Consider the following 26,374-nt stretch of genomic DNA (forward strand, 5'->3'; position numbering starts at 1 on the left):
TCAAAGATTTCTTTAACTTTTGTTCGTTTGGCAGTGTTGAGTATTATAACCAATCTCACATTTCTGTTGAGCATATGAAAGCAGTGGCCAATTTAGATTAGTTACTGGTGATAAAGAAATCCTTTGAAAACACAGGCTCTTTTCAGTGCTCACGCTTAGTGACTGAATTGTGCACTCACTGATTCTCTCTTTGTAAACAACAAAATGCTGATACAATGTAAATGAGATTAATTTCACAGTGTAGACTTCTTCAGTGATTATAATGGGAGTTTTTTGTACATAATTCAGTGACCATGTGCTAGACTGAATTCATGGGCCTCTTCAGTGATGGGTATGTTCTTTTGCTCGCTTTCTGTATACAATTTATTCCCATTTTTAATAATCGTTTTGTTCAACCCTCATATGGTACACCTTTCTGGAGTTTTATTTTAGGTTTTGATGTCCTTAAGAATATATATTCGCGGTATAAGTACCAAAAACCATCTCAATATATTTTTACAGCTCCTTTCTCATGAGCTCTGATAAAAACAGGTCGATTTGGCCTGTCTAATTAATATTCATGAGCCTCTCTTCTGATTGGCATGTTATTTTCTGAGTGACGCACCGCTAGGCCAACCACAGGCAACTAGGGTCATGTAGGACCGACGTCACAATTACATCACCGCGCTAAGCTGGAAGCAAAACAAAGGGATAATTGCCCTGGAGGTGGCCCATTCAAACCAGCGCAGAGTCGGCTACATAAGGAGCTAATATCATCTTGTTGGGACTGGACAGAAACGATCGTCGTAAATGCTCACTTCTTATCGTCTTATTGTCTTTTGTTGATATAGGCGCGTCTGAAGATTTCTTGCATCTCACGACTATCGTGTATGAAATAATGTCAAACAACAAACTGACGATTTATATATAATAATTTGTAATTGTATACATTGTTGTGATTAATTGTGGCTGGAATAATATTGTAGCAGTAAAAATAGTTCCCTGCTGAAATTGAAATGTATTTACATCTTCATCATGACTAGATAGACACGGTGAGTTTTTCTTTACTATACATGTTAGACGTGATCCACCTCATAGTAACAATCCTGTCAGATCGTCCATCCTTTGAGTGAGAGTGTAACGTTACAGGTCGACCGATCTGGTTTTGTCCGTTAAAGTGAACCTTTTTGACATGTTTCCATGTTGTTTTTGCTCATGGACACCATGCTGTCTGGGGGTTTGGCAAAAGGACGGAAGGCGGTGCTCGGGATGGTGACTGAAGGAGGTGACTGAGTTGGTCGGACATCCCATTTTTAACGGAAATCACAGCGGCTCTTGAAAAAAACAGCTACTTTATGCAGGCTGTGTGCAGTTATATGGTAGTTACATAGCCCCTAGATCTCTGTTATAATGAAAAAAGCCAGGAAATTTCAGTTTAGACAATATGGACCTTTAAGGGGCGTGTCCTTTAAGGCTTGCAAGTAATCTGCCTTTGATATGATTTGCTAATGTCATTGCATAGTGAACAGTATCAATGCCCCGCCCAGTGTTTTGAAAACATGATCAAAATAAAAATGGTTATTTCCAGACAAAGCATTATGAAATCATTTTATTTACAGTTTGTGATGCAGCTGCACTCAGATCTAGTACTGCTGCTTCTTTCAACAAATGTTTCTTTGTGAACTCTCTGACACTGACTGTGCCTCGTTTACGAAACACAATCCTCAGACACGATCTGGGCTGCCATTAAAAATAAACTCTCCACTTGTTCCATATTCTGGGATTCATCTTATACCTGTACAAAGACGAGAACAAGCTGTTAAAACCAAATGCATCAAAACGAACGTTCTTTCACTCCATGTGTCCTGACAAAAGACTCGAGCATGTGGACTGTGTCCGAAGCGAACTTGGATCTGTTTACTGTATCCAGTGTTGACAAGATAAGTGGCAGTGATTGTAATTTCTATTTGCTTTTGACATGACCGTATTCAGCGTGATCAAGTGTCAAGCTGTTAAGTGACTGAACGCCAGCGGGTGTTGAGATTGTGAGATGACTATTTGTCGATGTCTTGCTCTGGAGGCAGTGTTTATGCAAATGTTTGTGCCCCCATGACGTCATCTGGCACCATGATTAAATAAATGCTTTTTTTTTTTTTAATTAGGAGGACATTTGAAGCTATAAAACTTTTAAGGAAGGATATTTTAATGGTACAAAGACCTCTTATAAGCCAAAAGTCATGACCCCTTTAACTAGTTTTGTCTGTGTAGCCTACAAGAATATGGCAGGAATGTTTCCCCACGCACATTTTTTGTATTCGTTTAATCAGCATCTTTTACCATCTGTTGGTGTAGTTTTTGTGGTTTAATCTGCATTCTTAGTCACTAGTCGGATTCCCATTGGTGGTCAATTTAGTATATTGAATGCTCTGGTCAGCTTAGCAAAACAGTGCGCAAGAAGAAACTGAACTACTGTTACCTGCTGGTGTGGAAAGTGTTTTGTCACACGCAGATACAGAAATGTACATGCTAGTTGGCTTTAGTCTTTGTGGTGTGTTCAAGCTCAACTTTTTGGCCAGTATGCAGGTGGCATGATGCGACAACACAGACGGCTTTCGACGCCACTAGTTCTTTGTTGGTTTGGTGTGTCCGGGCCTCCAGACCAGACCCGATTTCAGATGGAGTTAAAATGAGACTCGTAAGGTATCTTTATGTTTGGGGGCTGGGAGATGATTTATTTTGTGTTTGAGCTGCAAAGTTTGTTTGCTCTGGAAATAGTAGTCTCATGGGGTTGGCTCGTTTAGTTGCAGTGTCTCAATTTTACTTTGAGTTTGCATCGTGAGCACTGGTGCATCACAAGGAAAACTGCACATTTACAGTATCGCCATGTTCACCAGTCAAGTGTGAAATTGCTCTTCTGTCAGCCTGTGACCCCAATATGACTAAGTCTGTGACCCTGCTCCTCTCTCATAAACTTACAAAAATGTCCAGTCAACAGCTCCCATTATCTATAATGAGAGGACAGTGACAATCTGTGAAGGAAGCATTTTTCAGCTCTAGATTTTAGACATGTCCTGTTTTTACAAGATAGGAAACTTTTCCATCTACATTGACAAGATGGATAAAAAGCACTAACTTTTTAAATGATAGCTATATGGCAAGGAAGGAGATTTGATCTGAACCCATTCTGGCCTTCTCGTTTAGCATACTACTTTCATCCAAAAGCTACTGATAGTTCAGCATTTACACAATGCAGGATTAAGTGCCTTGCTCTTCATTCGAATGACAGGCTGGTGGGCTGATGATGATAATACCTGTCATCATCATCGTTCTTCATGATCTTGCTAAGCAGGCTGTCTTCCATCATTACCTAACACCAGGTTTGATTTACGTGTTAATTTCCATCGTTGCCACGGGATCAAGTTGCCTGGGTTGTCTTGACAGAATTGTCGATGGTAGATTTTACCCTCTGGTTTTACACAGCCAGCTCTGATGAAATAAATTTTCTCTTTAGGAGAGCCTGATGACAGAGACCAGTCCAAACTGGAGATGAAGATGTGGGACCCAGAGTGTCCGCTGACCAACAAACAGATTGACCAGTTTCTTGTGGTTGCTCGGTATGTTTTTGATGCTTTCAAGATTTTAGCTATGCCATATTAATAAATCAAACATGCATGTTAGTATCCTTTAAAACTGTTTTTTTTTTTTTTTTAAACTGTTGTGCTTCAGGGTGAAGATTATACATTGGACAGAATTCTGCCGAAGTAAATGCAAGTGTCAAACACTGAAATTTGATTAATATTACCATGAACTATATATTTATTTATTTATTTATTTTAAAAACAAAAAAAACAGTTGACTTGTCTCTACAGTTTGTTTGGTTTCTGAATATCTTTTGAGTTTCAATGGTTTCCATTAATCACCATGAAAATAGCCTTGGTGCTGGCATGGCATTAAAAAGTGAATAAATAAATGCATAAATTGTCAGCCAATAAGTCTCTGCACAAAATACATTGTGATCCAAATATTGATTCTTTATAGCAAAAGGGGCATTATATTTTAAATATACCCAATTTAATTGACTTGAGAGCTTATGAATTGGAAACAAATCTAGGAAATCTGAATTGATACCTAGCTGTTACAGATAAATTTGCACCAAACAATAGCATATTTTTCCCTCTTCTCTCCATGACCCCATCAGAACAGACCTGTGATCTGTTTTTGGGTTGTGACCTGCCAGTTGAGAACCACTGCTGTAGAAGACACTGGAAACTGTATCAACGAGGAAACTGATGGCATAATTAAATTTGCATGATGAATCTGGTGATCTGTGTGCAGAGCGGTTGGTACTTTTGCTCGAGCGTTGGACTGCAGCAGCTCCATCAGACAGCCCAGCTTACACATGAGTGCCGCGGCAGCCTCACGAGACATCACACTGGTACCCATCCCATCAGCACCATCTGTCTCGCTCCATATATCCACTGAAGATGTTAAAAAAAACCTGATTAATTCTCTCCCTATCTGTCTATCTCGCTCTTTTAAGTTCCATGCCATGGACACACTGCACCGGCACGGCTATGACCTCTCCAGTGCTTTGAGCGTGCTCGTTCCTCAAGGCGGGCCCGTGCTGTGCCGGGATGAGATGGAGGAGTGGAGCTCGTCAGAGGCAAACCTGTTCGAGGAGGCGCTGGAGAAGTACGGCAAAGACTTCAATGATATCCGGCAAGACTTTGTGAGTATTCACAGAAAGCAGGGGTGGGGGAATAATTGATTTGATGCATTCTGATTCTTTTTCAAATGAATTTAACACTATTGTTCAAAAGTTTGGGGTCGGTAAGATTTTTTTCTTGTGCTTACCAAGACTGCATTTATTTGATTAAAACTACAGTTTATATTGTGAAATATTATCATAATTTAAAATCAAATTTAAAATTGATTCCTATCCTGTGTAATGTATTCCTGTGGTGAAAGCTAAATTTTCAGCAGCCATTACTGCAGTCTTCAGTGTCACATGATCCTTTAGAAATAATTCAGATATGCCAAATTGGTGTTCAAGATTCTTACTATCAATGTTGAAAACATTTGTGCTGCTAAGTAATTTTGTGGAAACTCTGATAAATTTTTTTCAGGATTCTTGGAAGAATCGAAAGTTCAAAAGAACAGCATTTATTTGAAATAGACCTTTTTTGTAGCAATGTAAATGCCTTTTCTTTCACTATTGATCAATTTTATGCTTCTGTGCTTAAAGTATTATTTCTTAAAAAAAACAAAAAAAAAAAACAAACTCAATTTATAATTTATATTTATATTTTTAATTCAGTCAATTCACAGGACACAGTATATCATACTTTTGTATTTATTTTTTACTCAATATATTATTTTCATGCACTGCAACCGTAAATGCACACTGATTGACAACAGCAAATGTTATGGTCGATATGATTGTATTTGTGTAATGTCAAAACAGACATATTGTAGTACTTTTATGTGCAATATTTACACAGTTTTGCCATGAGCTATTTTCTTACTAAAGATTTTTTAAAAGATTGAGGAGCTTCGAGAATCATTTTGGAATTCAATTATGAGATACTTAGATTCTCACCTCTAGCAAGATGTATTGAAAGGTGCTATAGGGGAAAAGAAGAACAGTTTAAACTGAATTGTTATATGTGGTGCTGTTGAAAAAAATAAAATGATACAGTTTAGAGGAGGAAGGCAAAGAACGACACTTCAAATGGAGGGATGGAAGAGTAGCAGCAGAGACGAGGTGATGTGAGGCTGAGCGATGGAAAGATTGGACCAGCTGAAAGGGATTGATTTGGAGCATGTTGCTTCTTGACCTAACTTGAGCACATTTGATCCGTTCATTCAGAGACTAGGGTACTTATTTGTATAGGGGCTGGAGTGAGAGCTTTGGTCTTAGGGTGTGAACAGAAGGAAAAGCTGTTTTCTATTGCTCTGAGAGATGGGATTTCTTTACTCTGGGGCTTTATTTCTCAAAATGGAATGAAAAACAACTGCACTTCTACTGAGCCACTTTGTAGCACACAATAAGAATTACTTGTTCAAGAACACCAAATAGTCCCATAGAGATCGACTTGGTGGGGTGGTTTAAATGGTGCACTGGTTTTCTCTTACTCTTTGTTTCCCTTTCTGTCTTAAAGCAGTCATCGATAGTGATTGATTTGTGTTGTGATTAATAGATAGAAGAGGAGGATTCAAAATGTTTAAAGCATCATCGACCATTGCAAGTGTCGAATATCTAATTCAGCTTGTCTGGCTGATTCTGCATTCATTCTGTACAGGTAGTTTTAAGGATTTACAAAGTATTGAAATGTCAAGTGGTCTAGGTGTTGTATAATTATTCATAAAATTGTGAAAATGATAGGTTACATTTTTAACACCATGTCAAATGTCCAAAGGGCATGTTGCCAGATACCCATTCACAGAATGAGTAAATTTACTACAGATAAAGATAAGGGATTGCAGATAATTCTCATTGTTTTATTAAACTTTATTTTATTTGTTTTAAAACGATTCAGTTTATTCCTCATTGGGTTCAAAAACCAAAAGAGAAACCAGCCACTAAAAATACATAGCAGCACCTCAGGATGTAAATCTAAATGCTCTTCATAACACCAGCTGTCAGCCCAAAACACCTCTGTGTTCATTTTTATACTCTGCTCACCCTCGCATAGATGCGGGCCAAAAGTGGGGGCTCGGCCAGCTTTATATTAAGATTTCTTAAATTCTTTTCCACCCGTGTCATGTACATTACCTTGCGCTCAGCAGATGCTCATGAATAATCATGCACGTCTGCATGCGATTCTAGACATATCACGCTCAAAGTAAATATTCCATTAATTCTGACCACTTAAAGAATTAAGACAAGAGCTATATCTTCAGTACGATGCCTCCTTATGGTTTTTGACATCTTAACCCGTTTTATTTCAGCTTCCTTGGAAGTCGCTGACCAGCATCATTGAGTATTATTACATGTGGAAAACCACAGACAGATATGTTCAGCAGGTGAGCAGCATTTGTAGTTTAAATAGTTATGCTGTACTTTGATAGATTATCTTTAATGATCTGGAAATGTATTTCTCTGTTTGCTCTGACTGTCTTTGATCTCGCTTTTAAGCTTAAGCAATTTATAATTTTGTACAGAAACGGCTGAAGGCAGCTGAAGCAGAAAGCAAACTGAAGCAAGTCTACATCCCCACATAGTGAGTTTTAGCATCTCTAAAATACTATCTCTACACCAAGATTTCAATAGTCCTTTAGATTAGGATCAGTCTCAAATTCATCACCAGTGGCTGCTTGTGATAGGATTTCAATTTTGCATGTTTATATAAACTTCTTGTAAAAGATTATAGTGTGAAATCTAATTTGCTATTTGCCTCACAGCAACAAACCCAATCCCAACCAGATCTCCGTCAGTAACGGCAAAATGGCTACTGTGAATGGTGCAGCAGGCACAGGCATTTTCCACACAGCCGGAGGCGGCCGCGCATGTGAGAGCTGTTTTGGTGAGTAAAGACCCTCTTCGCCTAATTACAGTCAACACAGCCAATCAATTTGCAGCTTCTCCATGAGGGCATGTCACACCTTCTGTAATCAATGGGGCTGGATACTGCATTTTCACCCTTTTATCTTCTAATCAGATCACTCAAAGCTGCCGCATCACAATCTATGTGATCAGCAATGATTAGTCTAGATCAATATTGCCTTTTAGTAATGAACTCACAGCGGGGAGTATAAAGTTAATTTCATCCCTCTCGACACCTAATCCTTTCATTGTGTAGGGCCCTATGAAATCCATTTGATTTTTTTTCCACAAATTCAGTTTTATTTTTTTCCAAATTCAGTTTTTTCTGTTTTAATTTTTCTGGATTCAGTTTTTTTTTTTTTTTTTGTTAAAGTTGATGGTTTTCCGTTTTAATGGTAAGATTAAATTTTATTAATCAAAAAGCTAAAAACTTAATCTAAACGTACCATATTAAACACCAACGTATTAAAAGTTTAACCCTTAATAAGGTCCTATGAAATATGATTTATTTTTCTGGTAAATAATTTTTCTGGTAAATAAAAACAATTTTATAATGTTATTATTATTATTAGTAGTACTGTCATTTCATTAAGTAATAGTTCTATCACGGTTTCTTCAAGTTAAACCAAACTTTTATTTTGACAGGTTGCTGTGAAGACCTTTTGGCTTCTGTTTGTATATAAGACGATAGTTTTACTCAAAAGAAATGGTAAAATGCTCATGAAATGACTCTCTGAGCAGTTCTAGAGATGTTCATGTACTCCTAAATTGAGGCGGCAGAGGCTGAAAACACCGTAAGGGTCTCGTCATTCATTCACACCTACACAGAACATGTGGGATTCATATTTAAATGGTATTTTTGCGGCTTAATATTTTACAGACATTAGTCCATATTGCGTTTTGATTTAAGTATACTGACCTACTTTTGATGTATCCATTCAAAATTTGCCAAATTCCGTGACGTTCCACGTTATACAGTAAATTCCATTTTTATGACTGGATTCCACGATCTGTCCTCGTTTTCGCAAATAATGTCCTAATTGTGTTGTAGGACATTGCTTTATATTTTTCTTTAGTTTGCAATTACGTTTTCATGAAGGCTGCGTGTTCTTTTAAACAAACTTAGGTATGCAGAATTAATTGAATAGGAATGAGATTTTCCTGAACAATGACACATCAGGCATAATTACACCTATTAGTGCATTTCATTTTAGTGGGTTATTAATTTTTCTTCTCTCTTTACAGCCGTACAGTCTGCTCAGTGGTACTCGTGGGGTCCTCCTAACATGCAGTGTCGCCTTTGTGTGTCCTGTTGGATGTACTGGAAAAAGTATGGTGGCCTGAAGATGCCAAGCAGAGCTGAGGGAGAAGAGGAAAAAACGCCTCCAAGTCCTGCACCCAATGTAAGTACTGTTCTGACGGAGTAGATCTGCATTGAGCTATTGAAGCTAATATATAGAACTACATTGAAAAAGTTCTACCATAGTACCCCTACCATTTCCCACTGTACATCTTATTTTGGTTGCATTTCCATTTTCTTCCTGTATCAATCCCTAACTTTCTTCACTGTCTGTCTCTCCATAGGAGATGCGTTCTCGTGGCCATGGCGCCCGTCAGTCTTCCCACATGGTTCCGATAAGGAACAGCGGCAGCCCCAAATCCTCCATGAAGACTAAGCAGGCGTTCCTCCTTCAGGCCACGCGCCTCACCAAGCTGGCGCGTCACATGTGCCGTGATCTCATCAGGCTGCGCCGGGCCGCGCGCCGCCCCTTTGTGCCCATTAACTGTGGTGCCATAAAGGCAGAGTGTAAGAGCTCTTTAAATTCCTAACTTCAGCCTCGCGTGCAAACACACACACCCACTCTGTCCCGCCCGCTCTGTTCCCCGACCACACCTGTCCACATCTCGCTGTCATTCCTCCCCTCCATCTTCTGTCTCGTACTGTTTTTATTATTATTATAATTATTGTTATTATATTTTATTTTGTTTTTTGTATTCTCCCCACCCCATTTCCAATAAAGATTGCCTGTCGTCCATATTTTGTGTTTCAATCATCTTTTCAGTTCAAATTCACTTTTCCCCCCACACTTGTTGACTTGGGTTAAGGGGTTTATGATGTTGTTTAAATTGAACATAAGCACATTTTTAGTGCTTCTCTCAGTTTGTTAAAGAGAGTTTTGTATGCACACATCACAAACACAAAGACTTAATGGATGCCCTACTATGCCTGCTTCGTCATACATTGTAATTTTACTTGAAATGCGCATCATAATCTGAGCCTTATATTTATTAAAAGCTCAATGAGAGACTTTGCCTAAAGAAAGCTATATTTTGCACACTGATGTACTAAAATAACTAAGTGTACTGTTTGGTTTAAAATAATGTTTTTTTTGTTTGTTTTTTTTGCCGTTACTTAAAGTCTCTCCATGTTTGCGCTTAAGAAGGATAAGCTATTTTGGTTTTGCATCTTTTTTCCCTAAACACTTTTATAGTGTTTTAATGCGATTGGCACTACAATTTAAGGGGATGGGATATATTTTTGTGTATTCTAGGTTTACTGGGGGAGGATTTTAGTGAGAAAAGTAAAAAATGTATGCATATTTTACGTGTAAATATTGTACATTTGTGAATAGTCACTCTAGACTTGTCAAAAAAGCCTTTATGGTTTTTAAAGTCAAGAGTGAATGACAGTAGGTTGTGTGTTTGGATCTCTTTGATTTTGCACAGAACAAACGCCTTCTAATGTCGATCTGGGATCTTTCTTTAAATATTTATTTTATTTTCTGAAGATTTTACCCACAGCTGCTTTATCAAATCTAAACTTAGTACAATTAGTACTATGAGGTAAACACATTCAACATACATGTTTTTACTTTTTCCCTTTTCAGTTTTTATTTTTTATTATTTACCCATTATAAAATGTGCAATAGGATTTTATTTTTGACTGTGATCAAAAGAATTAGGATAACTTGTTACATCAACAGAAAAAAGTACAAAAATGCATAATGGTGCGTGCCAAGATTTATAAGTTGAAATACTGTCTCTGTCAGGAAAAGTTATGTAAATATGTACCTCTGGAGTGTGGATTGCCAGTTAGTGTATGTGCGTTAATGCCTCAGCTTTAATTTTTGTCGCTTCACTGAACTGCCTCTGAATACAGACAAGTTTAATCACTGATTGTACCCAAGAGATCATTAATGTCTCTAAGGGAAGAATATGTCTTATTTTACTGTAGTTGACCACTATACAAAATATTTTATGTGGAATAGCTAATGGAATTGCGATTACCTTTACAACCAATCAGTCATTTGGTAGCTAACACTGACAGGCTGTTCAGAGGCATGTATGTATTTAATGAGATGATGAAGTGTTGGTTAACAAGCAAATCTTCTATTGTGCTTTTCAGTAATGCAAGAACGATGGACTATCAGTCTCATTTTTGGTGCAGTTTATGATGTAATTAATTAGATGTTCAATAAGTTGGAGAGAGTTATTTAAAAAACATTGAGTCATTCAGTTGGAAAAATTCCCTAATGTGTTTGTTATTGCGATTATTTAAAACTGAAGTTTGTTCTCCTAAAGAGTTTGCACACTAATCTGCAATTTGTCAAAAGGCCAATTTAAAATGCTGAGGAAGTTGGTCAATGGCGGTAATTGATCAGGAGGACTTTGTGTCTTGGGAAGTGTTACGTTGGCACAGAAAAGACAAAATGGCCCTAGACCAGCAGTTTTAAAGGGAAGGATTTGCGAAGTTGGCAATAATTTAAGATTTTTGGGGTTCTTAAATGGTTACTGATTTATTAATTGTCATAAAGCGCATGTGAGATGATTCATGTTAATTAATGAAACACCGAGTTGGGCTGAAAGGGAAAGATACATCACAAACTAAAAACCCCCAAATATGCAACACAGTTTTAAACAAGCCCAAAGATGAGGTTACAGATCATGGTAGCCAGGCTTTGCTCTAAAGGCAGCTGTTTCCTCTTGACAGGCACCTGTAAATAAGTCACTTTTACAGGGAGAGCTCATATCAACAGGGAAAGTGAGCCAGTCACCTGCTCTGCGTCTGTCCAATCAGAAGTTTTTCCACTCAGTTTTGCATTGCCCCCCCCCCCCCCCCCCCCACCTCCCATCATGCGAAACCTCCATTCTATGCTTCCATTCCACCTCTGTCTCCACCCCAAACACGTCTGTATGTATCCCCAGCCATAAAAAGTTGTTCTGACATCTGTGTCATGAAGCACGAGGGACCTGGGTGGGGGCAGCATGCTCTTTGGTTTGTCTCTCTCTTTTATTTTTCTTTGTGTGAATGTCTTGTGGGCAACCAAAACACAAATAAAACCATGGCTGAAACCATCCTATCTGAGTCCTTGTAGTTTCATGTGTCTCGTGTACCTGTTCATCACTCTGTTGCACGCACACCGACAGGCCGAGCAGAGCGGCAATCATGTGAAATCTCAGACAGCATGAGCTCCATCGGCTCCTGCCTTGCCTTCATGACTTGTTTACATGCACACACTCATAAGAAGCCGTAGTGAATGCAACATCGCATTTGTTTTCCTCTTTCCAACCTCATTCTACATGCTGGATAACTAGGTTATGTTCAACATCTTGCCTGCCCATCAGAGATTGTGCATGAAAATCATGGAATAATCAGGTTTAGTGCATCGAAATGTGACACACAAATGACGCAATGAATCATGGGAGTTCAATAGAACACATTTGCAACCATGAGGATTCAAAGGTGAAGAAAACAGTTTGTTACACACACAAAAGTCAGAATCGCTATTTCAGCACTTCCCCGAAGGCACAGGTTCATTCAATTTAAAGAATGGATTTTGTGTCGCTAGATAATGCATCATCCAGTTCAGCGATGTTTTTTCTCCACATTCGATATATTGTTGAAAGGGTAATGAATTGAAGTTATATCGATACATCTTCAAGACAGCTTCTCTCCAGGTTTGCCAAGTCATCAAGAAGAACTGCCTGAAGAGAACGGCTTTAAACAACTTCCGACGACTCTGGAGTTTTAATGAATTTTAAAACCAACCAAAGAAAGTTTGAGTGATTATAATGGGTTCACTGTGGTGAGCCGACCTGTTCGTGTTGGTATCTAAGTGTGAATGTCTCTTTCTCGCTCTTTGACTTGCTTCTATCTCCGTTTGTCTGTTCTGTACTGCCGGTCGATGAATAGATATGCTCCGGGTGTCAGAGGGCATGACAGGGCGACCTATGAAGCCCAAATCTTCCCCGAGGAACACCCTGACCAGCGTCTTGCAGTATCTCGGTGAGCCACACAACAGTATAAATGTTTTCTTTGAGCTGTAACTAACAGATGACAGTGAATATTCTGTCATTTCAGAGACTCGTCCACCAATGCACGTTCAACGGCCTCATCGCACCCCTGGCCTACAGGTGCAGCCCCCACGGCGCCTACTTTCCTCTCTTCCCAGCCATGGCCCACATGGCATGTTGGGAAAACGGAGCTACCATCACAACAGCAGGGTTGAATCGGCTGAGAGGAGAGCCAGTGCTCCAGGACAAGGTGGGTTTACAATAAAAATACATACCACTCTTAAAAATAAAGGTTCCAAAATGGGAGTTTGCAGTGATGCCATAGAAGAACCATTTTGGGTTCTCTAAAGAACCTTCTAGCTCTTTTGAAACAATCTCTATTGTAAATAAAGAACCTTTCAGTGAACAGTTCTTAAAAGAACCATAGTTTTTCTAGTGTGTAAATAAAACACAATCTAAAGAACCTTTTGATTCCATGGATGTTAAAGGTTCTTCATAGAACCATCAATGCCAATAAAGAACATTTGCTTTTAAGAGTATAAACACTATAAAAATAAGTTACCCGATTTCTTTTTTCTTAGTGTAAAGAATATTTTAAAGAACCTCTAAACATCTAAAGAACCTCTTTTTCCAGTAAAAGTTTCCATGGGATGTTATATGTTCTTCATGGAATCATAGATGCCCATAAAGAACCTTTATTTTTAGGAGATGTCAAAGATGGATGTGTCATGGTATTATATGCTTATTTCATACTACGCACCTCTTTTTTTGTCATAGAAAATCCATCCCATATTGTGGGACCCATTCTGGTAAGTAACAATGACTTGATTCACTGGTATCACTGGTTTAGACTAAAGCAGGAAGGTCTCATATATTATCTGTGTGCTTTCATCGGACAATAACTTACTAGTATGTGTGTTGCTGAGAGAGCGAGATTCCATCTTATATCATAATCAAATGCAGATACTGTTGACGGTGTGAATTGGTTCAGGTGACAGCTTCAATCTCCAGCCTCGGAGGTTTCACACAGATTATTGCGGCCGGGTGAAATGGAAATGAGAAGTGAAAGACAGCAAAACAAACACAAAGGCACTCACTGTTCATCCATGAGATGAATAATGTAAATATAGTGGATGGACCTTCACCTCATTTTTGGCCTGTCATTTCTAAAACTGAAGAAGATTAAAAGTTGCTTTATTGTTTCAGTTGTTTATCACTATGGACATTATTTGCATCTTGTGGGACCAAACAAATTTATAGATCCCAGGTTGAGTTTCAAAACAATATAAGAAAATTGCTTTGTTAATAAGACTTTTTTGTTATTTAAAATTCATTACAAGTCTGTGTTTTGGGGAGTAACTAAGTAAGTGAGAAATGCCAACAAGGTTATAATAATAACGAGCCATCTGTAAATTATTCTGTTTATTACATGACTACTTAAAATGCAAGCGCATTAAATATTAAACAATTTTACTATAATTATCTTTAATTTTGTAGATTATTTTATCTTTCACTAAGAAAAATAATCAATTTCAAAGAAGAAAACAGTAACCTTTAGCAACATACTGAATTTATATGTAATTTTTCTTTTTTCTTTTTGCTAAATAATTTTTTATTTATTGCTTTTGAGACTCTTGAGCTTCTAGGCATCTACCAAATGTTTATGCTCACTATACAAATGCATACCGAAGTCCTCTGAGGGCATATAGTCAGTAACTCTTTTGCGAGAGGGAAATATTTCAAGATGCCCATCTCCTTCCCTATTTCAGCAGCATAATGGAAGCAGCACCGGTGCTTCCAACGTTCGTGGCAGTGGCCTGATGCTCCGCAAGAGACGACCCAACTGGATCGATGCTCCCGATGACAGCTTCTTCCTGGTTTCCCGAGAGACGAGGTGTGCAAACCAACCTCGCTGTCCATTTTGGCTGTATTTCCCATGGCATCGCACTCCTCTAAAACCTAAACTTGTCGTGCCTTGTTCACTAAGGGACACCGAAATCCACTTTTGTGTACTCTCATTTGGTTAGCTTTACTCAGGCCTGTACGTATAGAGCCTAGAGTTAAATTTAATAGAAAACAGCAGGGCAGACACACTCCATGTCAAAAAACAGCCCTTACCTTGTTCTTCCATGATTGGCACCTGCAGAGATTATCCCCTGAGATGGCATGAAACATCTGATTAAGTTTCCATCATTTTGATTCAACCTTCATCTAAGAGTGACTGATCTTGGTGACAGGATTGGCACATGTGTAATTACTGCATTGGTCATACCCAGTGACAGTGGCGGGTAAGAGGGTCTAAACCGGAGTTGTCAGTGTAGGAAATTGGCAAGTCAATCTCAGATGTCAGGGACAATTTTTAAATAACAAAGATCCTATAATTAACAATACCAATGATCCCATTAATCTGTCGTGGCATGGAGAGACAACTGAAAAAGAATGATTTTTTGATGCAGATTGAGGTTAGGTTTAATCCAGAGAGATGAGACTCCACAGGTAACTTAATGCTTCACAAACACACGTACACTCCCAGTCAAATGCTTGAACACACAGTTATATATATAGGTATATATATATTATATTTAGATGTTTAGGATGCTCATGATCCTAAAACCTGTTATGCTTTAAATCCGTGTAAAGCCAATTCTGAGAATTGTTTCTAATGTTTTATTAACGTAGTTCTGGAGGACCACGTTCGAGCAGCACGCCAAATACGCATAAACTTTATTCTATTTATTATATGTAGCCTAAGTGTGAACTCGTGAAATGTTAGAAATGCATTGCGGAAACATGTTTCAAAGACTGTGAACTATGGCTGTGTCCAAATTCAGGGTCTGCATCCTTCGGAGTACTCATTTGAAGGATGTTACGTCACAGCGCCGCGACGAAGGCTGTCCAAATTCGTAGGATCCTTCAAATGCGGCCCACAAATACGTCCTCCTTTTCCCCGAATTGGAAGGATGGGTGTGGTGGATCCTTTCCCGTCCTACCTATCCCATAATTCTTTTCGGCAGAGCGTAATGGCGGACGAAGCGAGCGGTAGCGGAGTGGGAGAGGAGTTTCTCTGCCAAAACAAGCTAAAGTTTATGCTTCGGCTCAATGAATTTGTAGGAGAAATTAGTAGAATACTTAAAAACAAATAAAAATAGGCTATAATGGCTTACCTGGATGTGACTGTCTTGTAGTCTGATATAAAAAACTCTCCGACAACGAGCAAAGAAAGTATTTAATTTATTTAATTGCTTTATTTCTTCCAAAATAATTAAAATGAGGAGAATAACTCTTTGTTTGTCCATTTTCCCGCTTCTTGCTTGGCGCTGTCACGGTTGCTAGGCGACAGGATATGAGCAACGGGTAAGGGAGGGAACTGAAAGAAGGGTAGGCTGTCCAAATTCACAAACACCGACTTCCGGGTTTTGCGGACGTCGGAGGATCCCTCCTCCTTCAACCGGGTAGGAAGGATCCTAAGGAGGATGCAGACCCTGAATTTGGACACAGCCTATGTAGTACTTAATTGTAGAGTTAATCAGCTAAACAGGTTTTCACGTTCAGGATTTTTTGGGCGGGCCTAAAATCATGACTCGATGACGAAACGGAGTCATTGAGCATGGTTGGCCCCTCCCCTAACAATATAAGACGTGTGTTCGACTTGAAGCATCACTGCGCAGATCGGTCGGTGTGTGACATCAAAGAACAGAGCATGCTTTCGAATAACTGTCGTGTCAAACACCGATCGTTCTGCACAGCCCTGCACACTTAATAACTACAACTATAGCTTATTGTATTCACTTGGCGTTTTTTTGTTGTTGTTTTTTTAGCATTCAAATTTGGCTGGATGGTTAATAACACATTTTTCTGTGGTATGATAAACTCAGAACACACATTTAATATTGACTTTACACGGACTTTAAATGCTTGAAAATAGCTTTCTAAATAAATTGTAATTTTTATAAATTATGAAAATATATATATATTTTTTTTTTACATTTTTTTACATAATTTCTACATTATATAAAATATAGGATTTATTTGTTTATTGTTTGTTACATAAATCCCATAATTTTATTCGTTATTTCAGTTTTGCTAACTGATTGTTTTTAATTTTTAATTTTTTTATTGTTGTATTTTATTTATTTGATTTTAGTTTAGTTTTGTCTTTAGTTTTTTTGTTGTTGTTTACTTTAGTTTGTTTATAAAATAATCAAAAAATGAGTAGTTGTGTCCAAACTTTTGATTGCCAGTGTACTTGTCTCACTACCTTTGTGAATGTGCTTTTTTTATTTCCTATAACAATGTAGAGTCATCGCAACATTTCTCAGTAGAACTGTTCGGCAGTGTTATTTAGACTGGAGATGGTCTCCACAGCCATCCTCCATCATTTTGCACAATTTGCAGTAATATGATGAAAAGATTAACTTGTTATTTGATGTTAATTCTCAGTCAACTGAATTTAAATATGAAAGGATTAAGACAAGAATGGCTTACTTTTTTACCAACTCTGCATGATTTGAACACATCCACAATGCTAATGACATCCCTGTTTTCACTGAGTTTAAATTACAGACTGGATGTGAAATGTTTCTGAAGTTCTAGTTAGATTCAAATTAAACAAACAAAGCTTTTATTTTGAGCAGGGGGAATTGGACACGTGATTTGCCCTGTTGTTTCATGACTACTTTTTGACTACTTTTTAGTGACTGTTTGCTTGTCTCGTTTTGTTGCTGCAGCTGTTAGACACCTGAACATGGTAAGATCGCACACACCGTACACAAAACCTAAACCACATTACCTGTGGAGTCTTGCAAAATGTATGAAATGTATGGCCAAAAGAGACACTCGATTAACCTATACACTAAATATGAACTGCCTTTCTGGTGGCTTTTGACACCTCAACCTGCAAAATGTCTTTTTATGCTTAATGTAGATCAGACAGACAGAAGTCAGATAGTCATAATAGTTCACCCACAGCAGTAAGGGGTTTGGTTTTAATATCTTTGGCATTGAGAAGTAGATGTGAGCTGGAGCTTGAAGAAAAATGCCTCTCCATTACAGCCACATCCACATGAGCCATGACTTGCACAGCTCCCTATGGCCTCCAGCGCTGGAGCGGATGCTAGGCTAAATTTAGCACCCCTGCTCTGAAAGATTAGCCTTTAAAGAGACCCAGAGACAAATGGGATCTGGTCTGGGACTCAGCCTGGTTCTCTAACAGGTTTACACCAGACTGTCATGACTCTCTCTTGCTGAAATTGCACTCTGATGTTTGAGTTGATGTTAAAATAGAAAGTACATATATGTTTCTCATTCTATAATGTTTGTAGTGTTAAAGGTTTGCTGTTGCTTTGCAAAAGAACTAATCAAATTCATTATTGCAAAAGCATGCAACCTAATCATAGTTATATTATGGCTCTGTGCTGGTAATGAATGAATATGTGTATTTGTGTTAACATAGTGTGATTTATAAAGTAAACACATGCTATAAATGCAAGCGCACATAAACAGCACATTCTAGAATAATCATGCATTTGTTGTTCGAGACCCAGTTAACGGTTCTTTCATCATGGCCAATCTAATCTAAGGGCTGTCCCCTGTGGATGCCTGTTGGCCTCATTCATTTTGCATGCTAGACCCAGGTGATTCATTCATTGCACTCTTTGCTATATGGACCTGATCATGAATAGAACATTATTTATTTCACTAAGCCATGTTGATTTATGTTATTTCATTTAATAATTGCAACCTCTCATATCTGCAACGTGCCGATGCACATAGGAAAACCGAATCTGTACAGTTTTCAATTTAGTTTTCTTTCTTGATATTTTATAAACAAGCAAGCTCACATTGCAAAGCTTGCAAAATATGCATGTTAGTTCTTCTTGTGTATTTCCTGCCGCAATGTTTTAGAAATATCCTGTTGCACGCAAATTATTGCACAACACAGGGGGGGATTCCATGATACTTGCATTCTAAATTATTGCAATGACTCCGTATAGTCAAATATGTAGTTACTTTAATGAATATTTTAAAATATATAATCAATACCATATATATTTAAAATATTTAATAAATAATACACTACCGTTCAAAATTTTGGTAAGATTAAGAGTTTTTAAAAGAAGTCTCTTATGCTCACTAAGGCTGCATCTGATCAGAAATACAGTAATATTGTTAAATATTATTACAATTTTAAGACAACTGTTTTCAATTTTTTTTCCTTCCTATAAAATATTATTTATTCCTCTGATGGCAAAGCTAAATTTTCAGCATCATTACAGCATTGTGACATGATCCTTCAGAAAGCATTTTAATATGCTATTTTGATGCTCAAGAAACATTTATTATTATTATTATCAATGTTGAACTGCTTCATTTTTTGTGGAAACCATTTTTAGTATGTTTTGATGAATATAAAGTTAAAAAGAATGTCAATTTAAATGAATTTAAATGTCTTCACTGTCACTTTTGATCAATTTAATGCTTATCTAAAAAAAGGACCTAGAATGTATTGTTAAATGTAAGCTTTCAAGATGACATACTTAAAGACAATGAAATGTTGTGTTTTATCTTCCTGTTCCCTCAGGAAGACCAGAAGGCTGCTCTCCCGTTCACAGTTAAGAAGAGCATGCAGACAACCATGTGAGCAGATCAGCCTGCGCAGGGTCCCCCAAGGGCCAGGCCAGGTACCTGTCCTGGCCCCCCCTCACCCCAGTTTACGGATGCGAGGCCCAATCGTCATCCACGACTGACCCTCGTCTGCATTGTTCCCTCAGCCTGTTCTGTCACTTTCTCATGTACTGCCTATAACTCTGCACCACACAGGCCACACGCCACTAAAACACTTCTTATTCCTCTTTAGTCTACTTCTTCTTACTAAAACTTTCGCTTCCTATTCAGGACAAAAGGCTCACAGTAATAAAGCATTTAGCTAATAACCCCCACTAAAATGATACCTGTATATTCAGAACCTTCTTGGACGGCAGCCTGAAGCTGTACTGAATGCTCATTAAGTTTCAATCCAAACCATTTTACCTTGCAACATTAGCTATAAGCACTTGTTTGATGAGAATCTATGGCTGTGGGGACTAAACTTACAGGGTTCCTCGAGTGGCCATGCCACTAATGTGTATCATGTACAGATCAATGCTGACCACTCAACATACTCTTTTGAGAAGTGTTAGTGTACTCTTTGTAAATTCAGTTAGCTTTGCATTGAATGGTTTCCTTTATTTCTCTGTATTTTCTGTGCGTATCATGAAAAGGTACAAGTCTGTGAGCTGTTTTTATATCGTATTCAAGCGAGGACTGGATTTTTTGTTGAGTTGCTGGCTATTAGGTGGTCTTAACTGAGAGCATGTTCAATAGATTATTTTAACTGAAGATGTTGTAATGATTTGTGGAAGTCAAAGCAGTCTTTGCAACTCTTAAATATTCATTCAGGACATTATGGTTATGTTCCCCTGGACATTAAAGACTCTTTCAGATGCCAGTAATAGCCTTTGGATGTTTTTAAGGGAGAAAATCATTGGCTTTTTAACTTCAAAGGGCAATGTGACAGCATGTGAGTGTGAAACAATAAGCTATTTTATTTTTTTTCTATGCCTCATACATTTCTGTTGTATTTCATTGTGTCACACATTTACTGAAAAATGCTAAATAAAAAAAGTGCAGTACAGATTGTATGTTTGTGTAATAATATGAAAAGCAATTGATGATGCATGTTTAGAAATACAGGCAGAAAAAATGACAAACTATAGAAAGGTGTACAGTATATAGAACTTATTGTGCAAAATAATAATCCATTAGGTCAGTTGTCTAGAGAAAAAGGGATAGTTCACAAAGAAATCAATTTTCATTTTCTCACCCTTATGTTGTTCCAAACCTTGTTGTGTGTTTTATTGTAAAAAACACAAGAAGATATTAAGAAAAACAGCTGAAACATATTTAAATGTATTATCTTAAGTGTTCTGGAGTAGAAAGAATGTCATACAGGTTTGGAACGACATGAGAAGGTGAGTAAATACTTGATGAATTTTCATTTTTATGTGAACTATACCTTTAACATGCATATCTTAATTTCCCCCAATGCATTGATTATAAAAAAACAACAGTTTATCAGGTAGATTAACGTTTTCTGTTCTTTTTCGCACTCATCTTGAACTTCGTCAGCCCTATTGAGTTGGTTTTGCCCTTTAGGGTGTCACGGAACCAAGCGTTACTGTGGCAGTAGATGACTGGATCCAGTGCACTGTTCATGTAGGTTAAAGCTAATGAAGCATGAAAACACACCATGAGGAATTCCGAACAAGAAAACACTTGAAGGAAGATGCCAAAAGTGACTGTAGGCAGGAAACACAGAACAAAAATGATCACAATAAACAGAAGCAATCTCACTGCCCGCTTCACCCTGCGGTGTGTCCCCTTAGACTGGCGACCGTGGACGTGAAAGGAAACCCGCACAAAGCAGAAGACCACCAGTGCAAATGCTAACAGGACCTCTATGAGCTGGACTGAATTATATATCCTCATCTGAACCGACGGCCATGTCCATAAGAGAAAAGTGTGGCATGTGAGCTTTGAAGAGTTTTTCTGTGATGTGAGAACCAGGTTCAGGGCGGTTGGAAGGCGAAGGAGTAGAACAACCATCCAAGCCATGCTAGCCAACATTATAGCTTGTCTCACACTCATTCGACAAATGCGATGGTGTGGGTGAAGGATCCTGAAGAAGCGGTCTACGGCTAAAAATGACATGAAAGCCATGCTTGCTGAGTAGTTTACTGATATGATATATAAAATAAGGCGGCAAAAGGATTCGCCAAATATCCAGTCTTCCCCACGAAAGAGATAATCTATGCGGAAAGGCAGCCCAGTGAGGAGTAGGAGGTCAGATATCACCAGGCAAAAGAGATACACATTGCAGGCTTTCCATGGAGACTTGAAGAACAAAATCCACAGAGCAAACACACTTCCAGGTAACCCAAAGATGAACTCCAAAATGAGAACAGGCGTTAAAATGGAAGAAACTAGGGTCTGAGGTTCTGTGCAGGAGGTGATGTTACTCATGATGAAAAGTAACCTAAAAGTAAATTAATATTGTATTAACACAATGTAAACACAAAGATGTTCAAGTTTACTCAGTTAATAGTGATTTGTGGTGGAATAACCCCCTAAATTATTTTTAATTCATAATCTTAATCCTTAGTCTATCCTTGGCTAAATAATTTAGAAAATATAATCAACGTAGACTAAATGCTTTTTTTGACTTACCCGACGATCAAGGCAGGAGTTGCTGTGGTTATCGTGACGATTAGAGAACGAGTAAGTTGTTGCGAAACGATACCAATTTGGGCGGAGTAAAGGAAGATTTAATGATCTTTACCTTTGATATCTGTTATTTTATTTAGATCGCAAATCAGTTAACGTTAATCATATCACAGCATCAACTGCATGCCGTGAAAAAATAACATAAATTGAAAGAAGAGTCAAGATGATTTTTTTTAAATGTGATGTCACTTCAGGGCAGTGACGTACTCTATTAATAGTATTGGGAAATATTTACATACCATGCTGGGAGACCCTATTGGACAACTGGGATATTTGTTTTGGGACACAATACATAGTCGCTGTACGTAACGCTCTTGAGCTCTGTTATTGCACGTCGGCGTCGAAGCTCCAGTGGCGCAATCGGTTAGCGCGCGGTACTTATACAGCAGTACAAAGCAGAGCAATGCCGAGGTTGTGAGTTCGAGCCTCACCTGGAGCAGAGTTTTGCGCGATTAAAATATAGGGGTGTTTCTGCAAAATCACATAAGGAGGGTAGATGGTCTTAACTAAGTATACAGGACTTCATAACTCACGCTACTGCGTGTAAGGCGATTACACTGTTATTGAGCAATACATTTGTGGACAAACAGAGGAAGTGCGTTGTGTGTGAACGAACAATAGGAACAATACGGTTGGATAGTCACAATGTGAAGCGTCTGCGTCTATGGCGGCCAGGAGCCTGCAGGGGGCAGCATTGTATAAGGTTCCGCAAAGCAACACAATCTTGAGACTTTCGCCAGCTCTGGAACTTTATTTACTCTGAGGTGTGAGATTTGAGGGATCAAATGTATCCAGAAAGGATATATAAAGTTCAGAAATGTAGTTTAGTTTTGTTTTGTCTCTTTTTCGCTGGATAACTGTATGTTTTCTTTTCAGGGAAGATGCTTTATGTGTTTGAAACAGTTAAAAACTGTTTTTGTCACTGTCATCCATGATTATTTGATGTAAAAGTCACTTTACACAGTTTAGAGGTCTGTGTTGGATGTAGAGTTGTAGCCTAGTCATCCAGAAACATTTCATCACAGCAATGATTTTATATGTTTCTTTTTAAATTTATGTTCTTGTTGCACATTTACATGTAAACATCACATTTACATGTAAACAGCACAGCCTTGTCAAAGCTTTTGGTCTGATCAGATTTCATCTAAGCTCTACCACTGCCAAAAATGTCATGTCAAAATCCCACAAAACAACCACTTTTGATTCTTGATTTGGAAATAGACCTAGAGCAGAATTCTGGAATAAATTATCCATGTGTTTTTATGATTACAGTCTCTTTAAATCTATCTGTCTATCTAATTATGTTTTAAATACACAGAAAACAGGTTTGTGTATGCATCATAAGTTATGGTTTATACAATTTGTTTCCATCTCATTATAATATCAAACAACTGAATACTGTTTGTTTCACAGCTAACCATATTTTAAAGATGCTCATACTCTTTAAGTGAATAAATGTAGGCCTACAGATACAAACAGTTAATAATAATCTATGCCATCACTCATTTCTGTACTCGTGTACTCATTGCAATTCAAATGCATAAATCTATCTATCTATCGATCTATCTAAAAAAAAAAAAAAAAAAAAAAAAAAGTCGTGACGTATTGTCAAGTATGGTGACCCATACTCGAAATTGGTGCTCTGCGTTTAACCCATCCAAGTGCACACACACAGCAGTGAGTAGTGAACAAATGCACACACACACACACACACACACACACACCCGGAGCAGTGGGCAGCCATGCTGCGGCGCCCGGGGAGCAATTGGGGGTTCGGTGCCTTGCTCAAGGGCACCTCAGTCGTGGTATTGAGGGTGGAGAGAGCGCTGGACATTCCCTCCCCCCACCTACAATTCCTGCCGGCCGGGGGCTCGAACTCGCAACCTTTCGATTACGAGTCCGACTCTCTAACCATTAGGCCACGACTTCCCCCTATCTATCTATCTATCTATCTATCTATCTATCTATCTATCTATCTATCTATCTATCTATCTATCTATCTATCTATCTATCTATCTATCTATCTATCTATCTATCTATCTATCTATCTATCTATCTATCTATCTATCCATCCATCCATCCATCTCTGTCCAGCAAACAAACTACCCACGGAAAGCAACATCAAATGAGAGAAACTATTATAATTTTCATTCATATTCATAAACATATTTAATATTCAAAACACAATGTATTTATTTATTTTTTAAATGACTGACTTTGTGCATGAGTTTAAAATGTTCATCACTTGTAAAAGCCCTGAACTCAATAGGGGAGAGTAAAAAAGAAAATCTCCCTCCTCTGCCTTTATGTGCGGAATGAATGACCATCTTTAACTTCTCAAGTTTTATTTTATTGCCTTGTCACGGCTCATGGATTACCATTAAAATGCAATCAGCATGAGTGCTTGTGTATGCTGTGCTTGTAAAGTGTGTGTTTGAGTGAACACATTGAGTAATCAGTGGTTAAAGAATGGAGAACTTTGTGGGAACCAAATTTGAAAAATAGGTTTAGACGCATTTTTGGGAGAGAAGGAGAGAAGAAAGTAGATAGAGAAAGCAAGATAATAGAGAGAAGAACACACGCACACACAATGAAGGGGGCTGAGTGGATTGTCTGGATCAGATTTCTGTGGTAATGGTTGGGTGGGTCAGTGGTTAAACTGCTCTCACAAACACATTCCAGAGCTGAGGCAGAGCGCATCTGGTGTGCAAGTGCAGACAAGCAGAGCCAAGAGCTTCCTCACAGTACCTCTGTCCTATTTCTCTCTCTCCCTCTTGGGCTCCCTTTCCACATCTTTCTTTTTTCTTAAATTCTTTAACACCATGGTTAACCCTCATGCTCAGTTTGAGGTCTCAAAGACCCCAGGGCCATTTTAATAGCTAAAAAAACCTACTTAACATAAAGTATCAGGTTGATGTTCCCTAATATTATTGGAATAGATTGAAACAGAATTAACAGCTTGCTTTTAAATGGCCTCCATTAAACATTCTGCATTTAAGCACAAGCACAATCAGCATCATAAGAACTGATACCAAAACAAAAAAATATATAATTTTTTAATAGTAATAAGTAAATAATAAATATTAAATAAATAATAAAAGTAATAAAAACTAAATATTGCTTATTTTTAAACAATATTATACATTTTTTTTTTTTTAAATTGTTTGTTAAAGCCAGTGCCAATCCTTGACTTCTGGGGGCCCTATGCAAAACTGTTTCGGCGGGGGGCGGGGGTGGGAGGTGGAGATGAGTTATGAAGGATTGAAACGTCTTTGTCCGTGTTTCACTCCGTCTCGAATCGTACTCATGGAAAGCGCTTGAGAAACAGTCTCTTCCGTGGCTCGGTATGCTTTCAACTATTTGTTTTGTTTTTTTGTCTCGAGCAAGTGACTGTATGACATTCACGTTACATGATTTGACTGATTTTTACGTAGAAAGGGCGAAAGCACACCGCATTAAAATAAATGAATAATCATGTTTTCATAACCGCTGGACAAATTCAAAAACGAAACTAAAAGTAGATCATTTTTGAGAGCAAGTGAGCCCCCTGGTGTTTTGGGGGCCCTACGCAGCTTGTGTACTTTGCGTATAGGGAGGATTGGCTCTGGATAAAGCAGGATATTAAAGCAACTGTATGTAGTTTTGTGTATTTTTACGACATTGGAGCCCCCTACAGTTAAGTGAGTATAATCATAATAAATATGTCACTGTTGTAATTGCCCTGAATTGCTGTACACGTGCATTTGTTGCTACCATAAAGAAATCTGCTCTTTTTTGCGAAATTTTGCACCCGCTGACCGAATTTACGGGAGTGACAACGTCATTCTATAACTGAACTTACAGTCCCCTGCAACAGCATTCGCAGAAAACCTGTGCTATGTGAACAGAACCGGATTGGATACCGTGTGTTGCAAATTTTCAAGTGTAGTTTCGGAAACTAACAGAGATGCAGATTTTCTAGCTGTGTGTCATCCGAATGTTTTAGATCCAGTCACTGTTCTTCTCCATTGGAGCTGCTCCCGTCAGTTTTGTGATCAATGCGCAACTCAAATGAACTTTTTACCCAAATATAAAAGCTGCTGTCGGTTAATATAAGGAAGTTTTGACAGATGAACTAACGGTTCGATTTGACTTTTGTCGTGTCAAAAAGTGACATCTTGGATATTACTGTCACTGTGGTAACTAGTAAGGAATACAGACTCCCAGTATTCGAGCCTGTATTCGAAAGTATTC

At 38.1% G+C, this 26,374-nt stretch overlaps 2 protein-coding genes across 2 annotated transcripts in view; one reads left to right on the forward strand and one right to left on the reverse strand.

The window, feature by feature from the left end:
* Positions 1–20,489, forward strand: part of LOC306857877 (metastasis-associated protein MTA3-like) — a 32,739-nt gene extending 12,250 nt beyond the window's left edge. The window contains exons 7-19 of the mRNA XM_079398139.1: positions 3,491–3,593; positions 4,315–4,414; positions 4,520–4,708; positions 6,931–7,005; positions 7,144–7,202; positions 7,384–7,505; positions 8,771–8,928; positions 9,110–9,332; positions 12,720–12,812; positions 12,888–13,070; positions 13,598–13,629; positions 14,590–14,714; positions 19,401–20,489. Coding sequence (XP_079254265.1) covers positions 3,491–3,593; positions 4,315–4,414; positions 4,520–4,708; positions 6,931–7,005; positions 7,144–7,202; positions 7,384–7,505; positions 8,771–8,928; positions 9,110–9,332; positions 12,720–12,812; positions 12,888–13,070; positions 13,598–13,629; positions 14,590–14,714; positions 19,401–19,566 — 1,628 coding nt within the window. The 3' untranslated portion in view covers positions 19,567–20,489. The remainder of the gene's footprint in view (positions 1–3,490; positions 3,594–4,314; positions 4,415–4,519; positions 4,709–6,930; positions 7,006–7,143; positions 7,203–7,383; positions 7,506–8,770; positions 8,929–9,109; positions 9,333–12,719; positions 12,813–12,887; positions 13,071–13,597; positions 13,630–14,589; positions 14,715–19,400) is intronic.
* LOC306857876 (oxoeicosanoid receptor 1-like) lies at positions 20,387–22,130 on the reverse strand. Its single transcript, XM_079398138.1, has 2 exons — positions 22,085–22,130; positions 20,387–21,893 (listed from the first exon to the last, which is right to left on the reverse strand). Exon 2 carries the CDS (start codon positions 21,878–21,880, stop codon positions 20,942–20,944), a length of 939 nt encoding a protein of 312 aa, XP_079254264.1. The 5' UTR covers positions 21,881–21,893; positions 22,085–22,130; the 3' UTR covers positions 20,387–20,941.
* Between the last annotated feature and the right edge of the window lie 4,244 nt (positions 22,131–26,374).

Source organism: Barbus barbus, assembly GCF_936440315.1.
Source record: "Barbus barbus genome assembly, chromosome: 38".
Classification (NCBI taxonomy): domain Eukaryota; kingdom Metazoa; phylum Chordata; class Actinopteri; order Cypriniformes; family Cyprinidae; genus Barbus; species Barbus barbus.

Bases quoted from the DNA above. Each gene is read 5' to 3' on its own strand.
- LOC306857876 (XM_079398138.1), bottom strand. From the start codon at position 21,880: ATGAGTAACATCACCTCCTGCACAGAACCTCAGACCCTAGTTTCTTCC.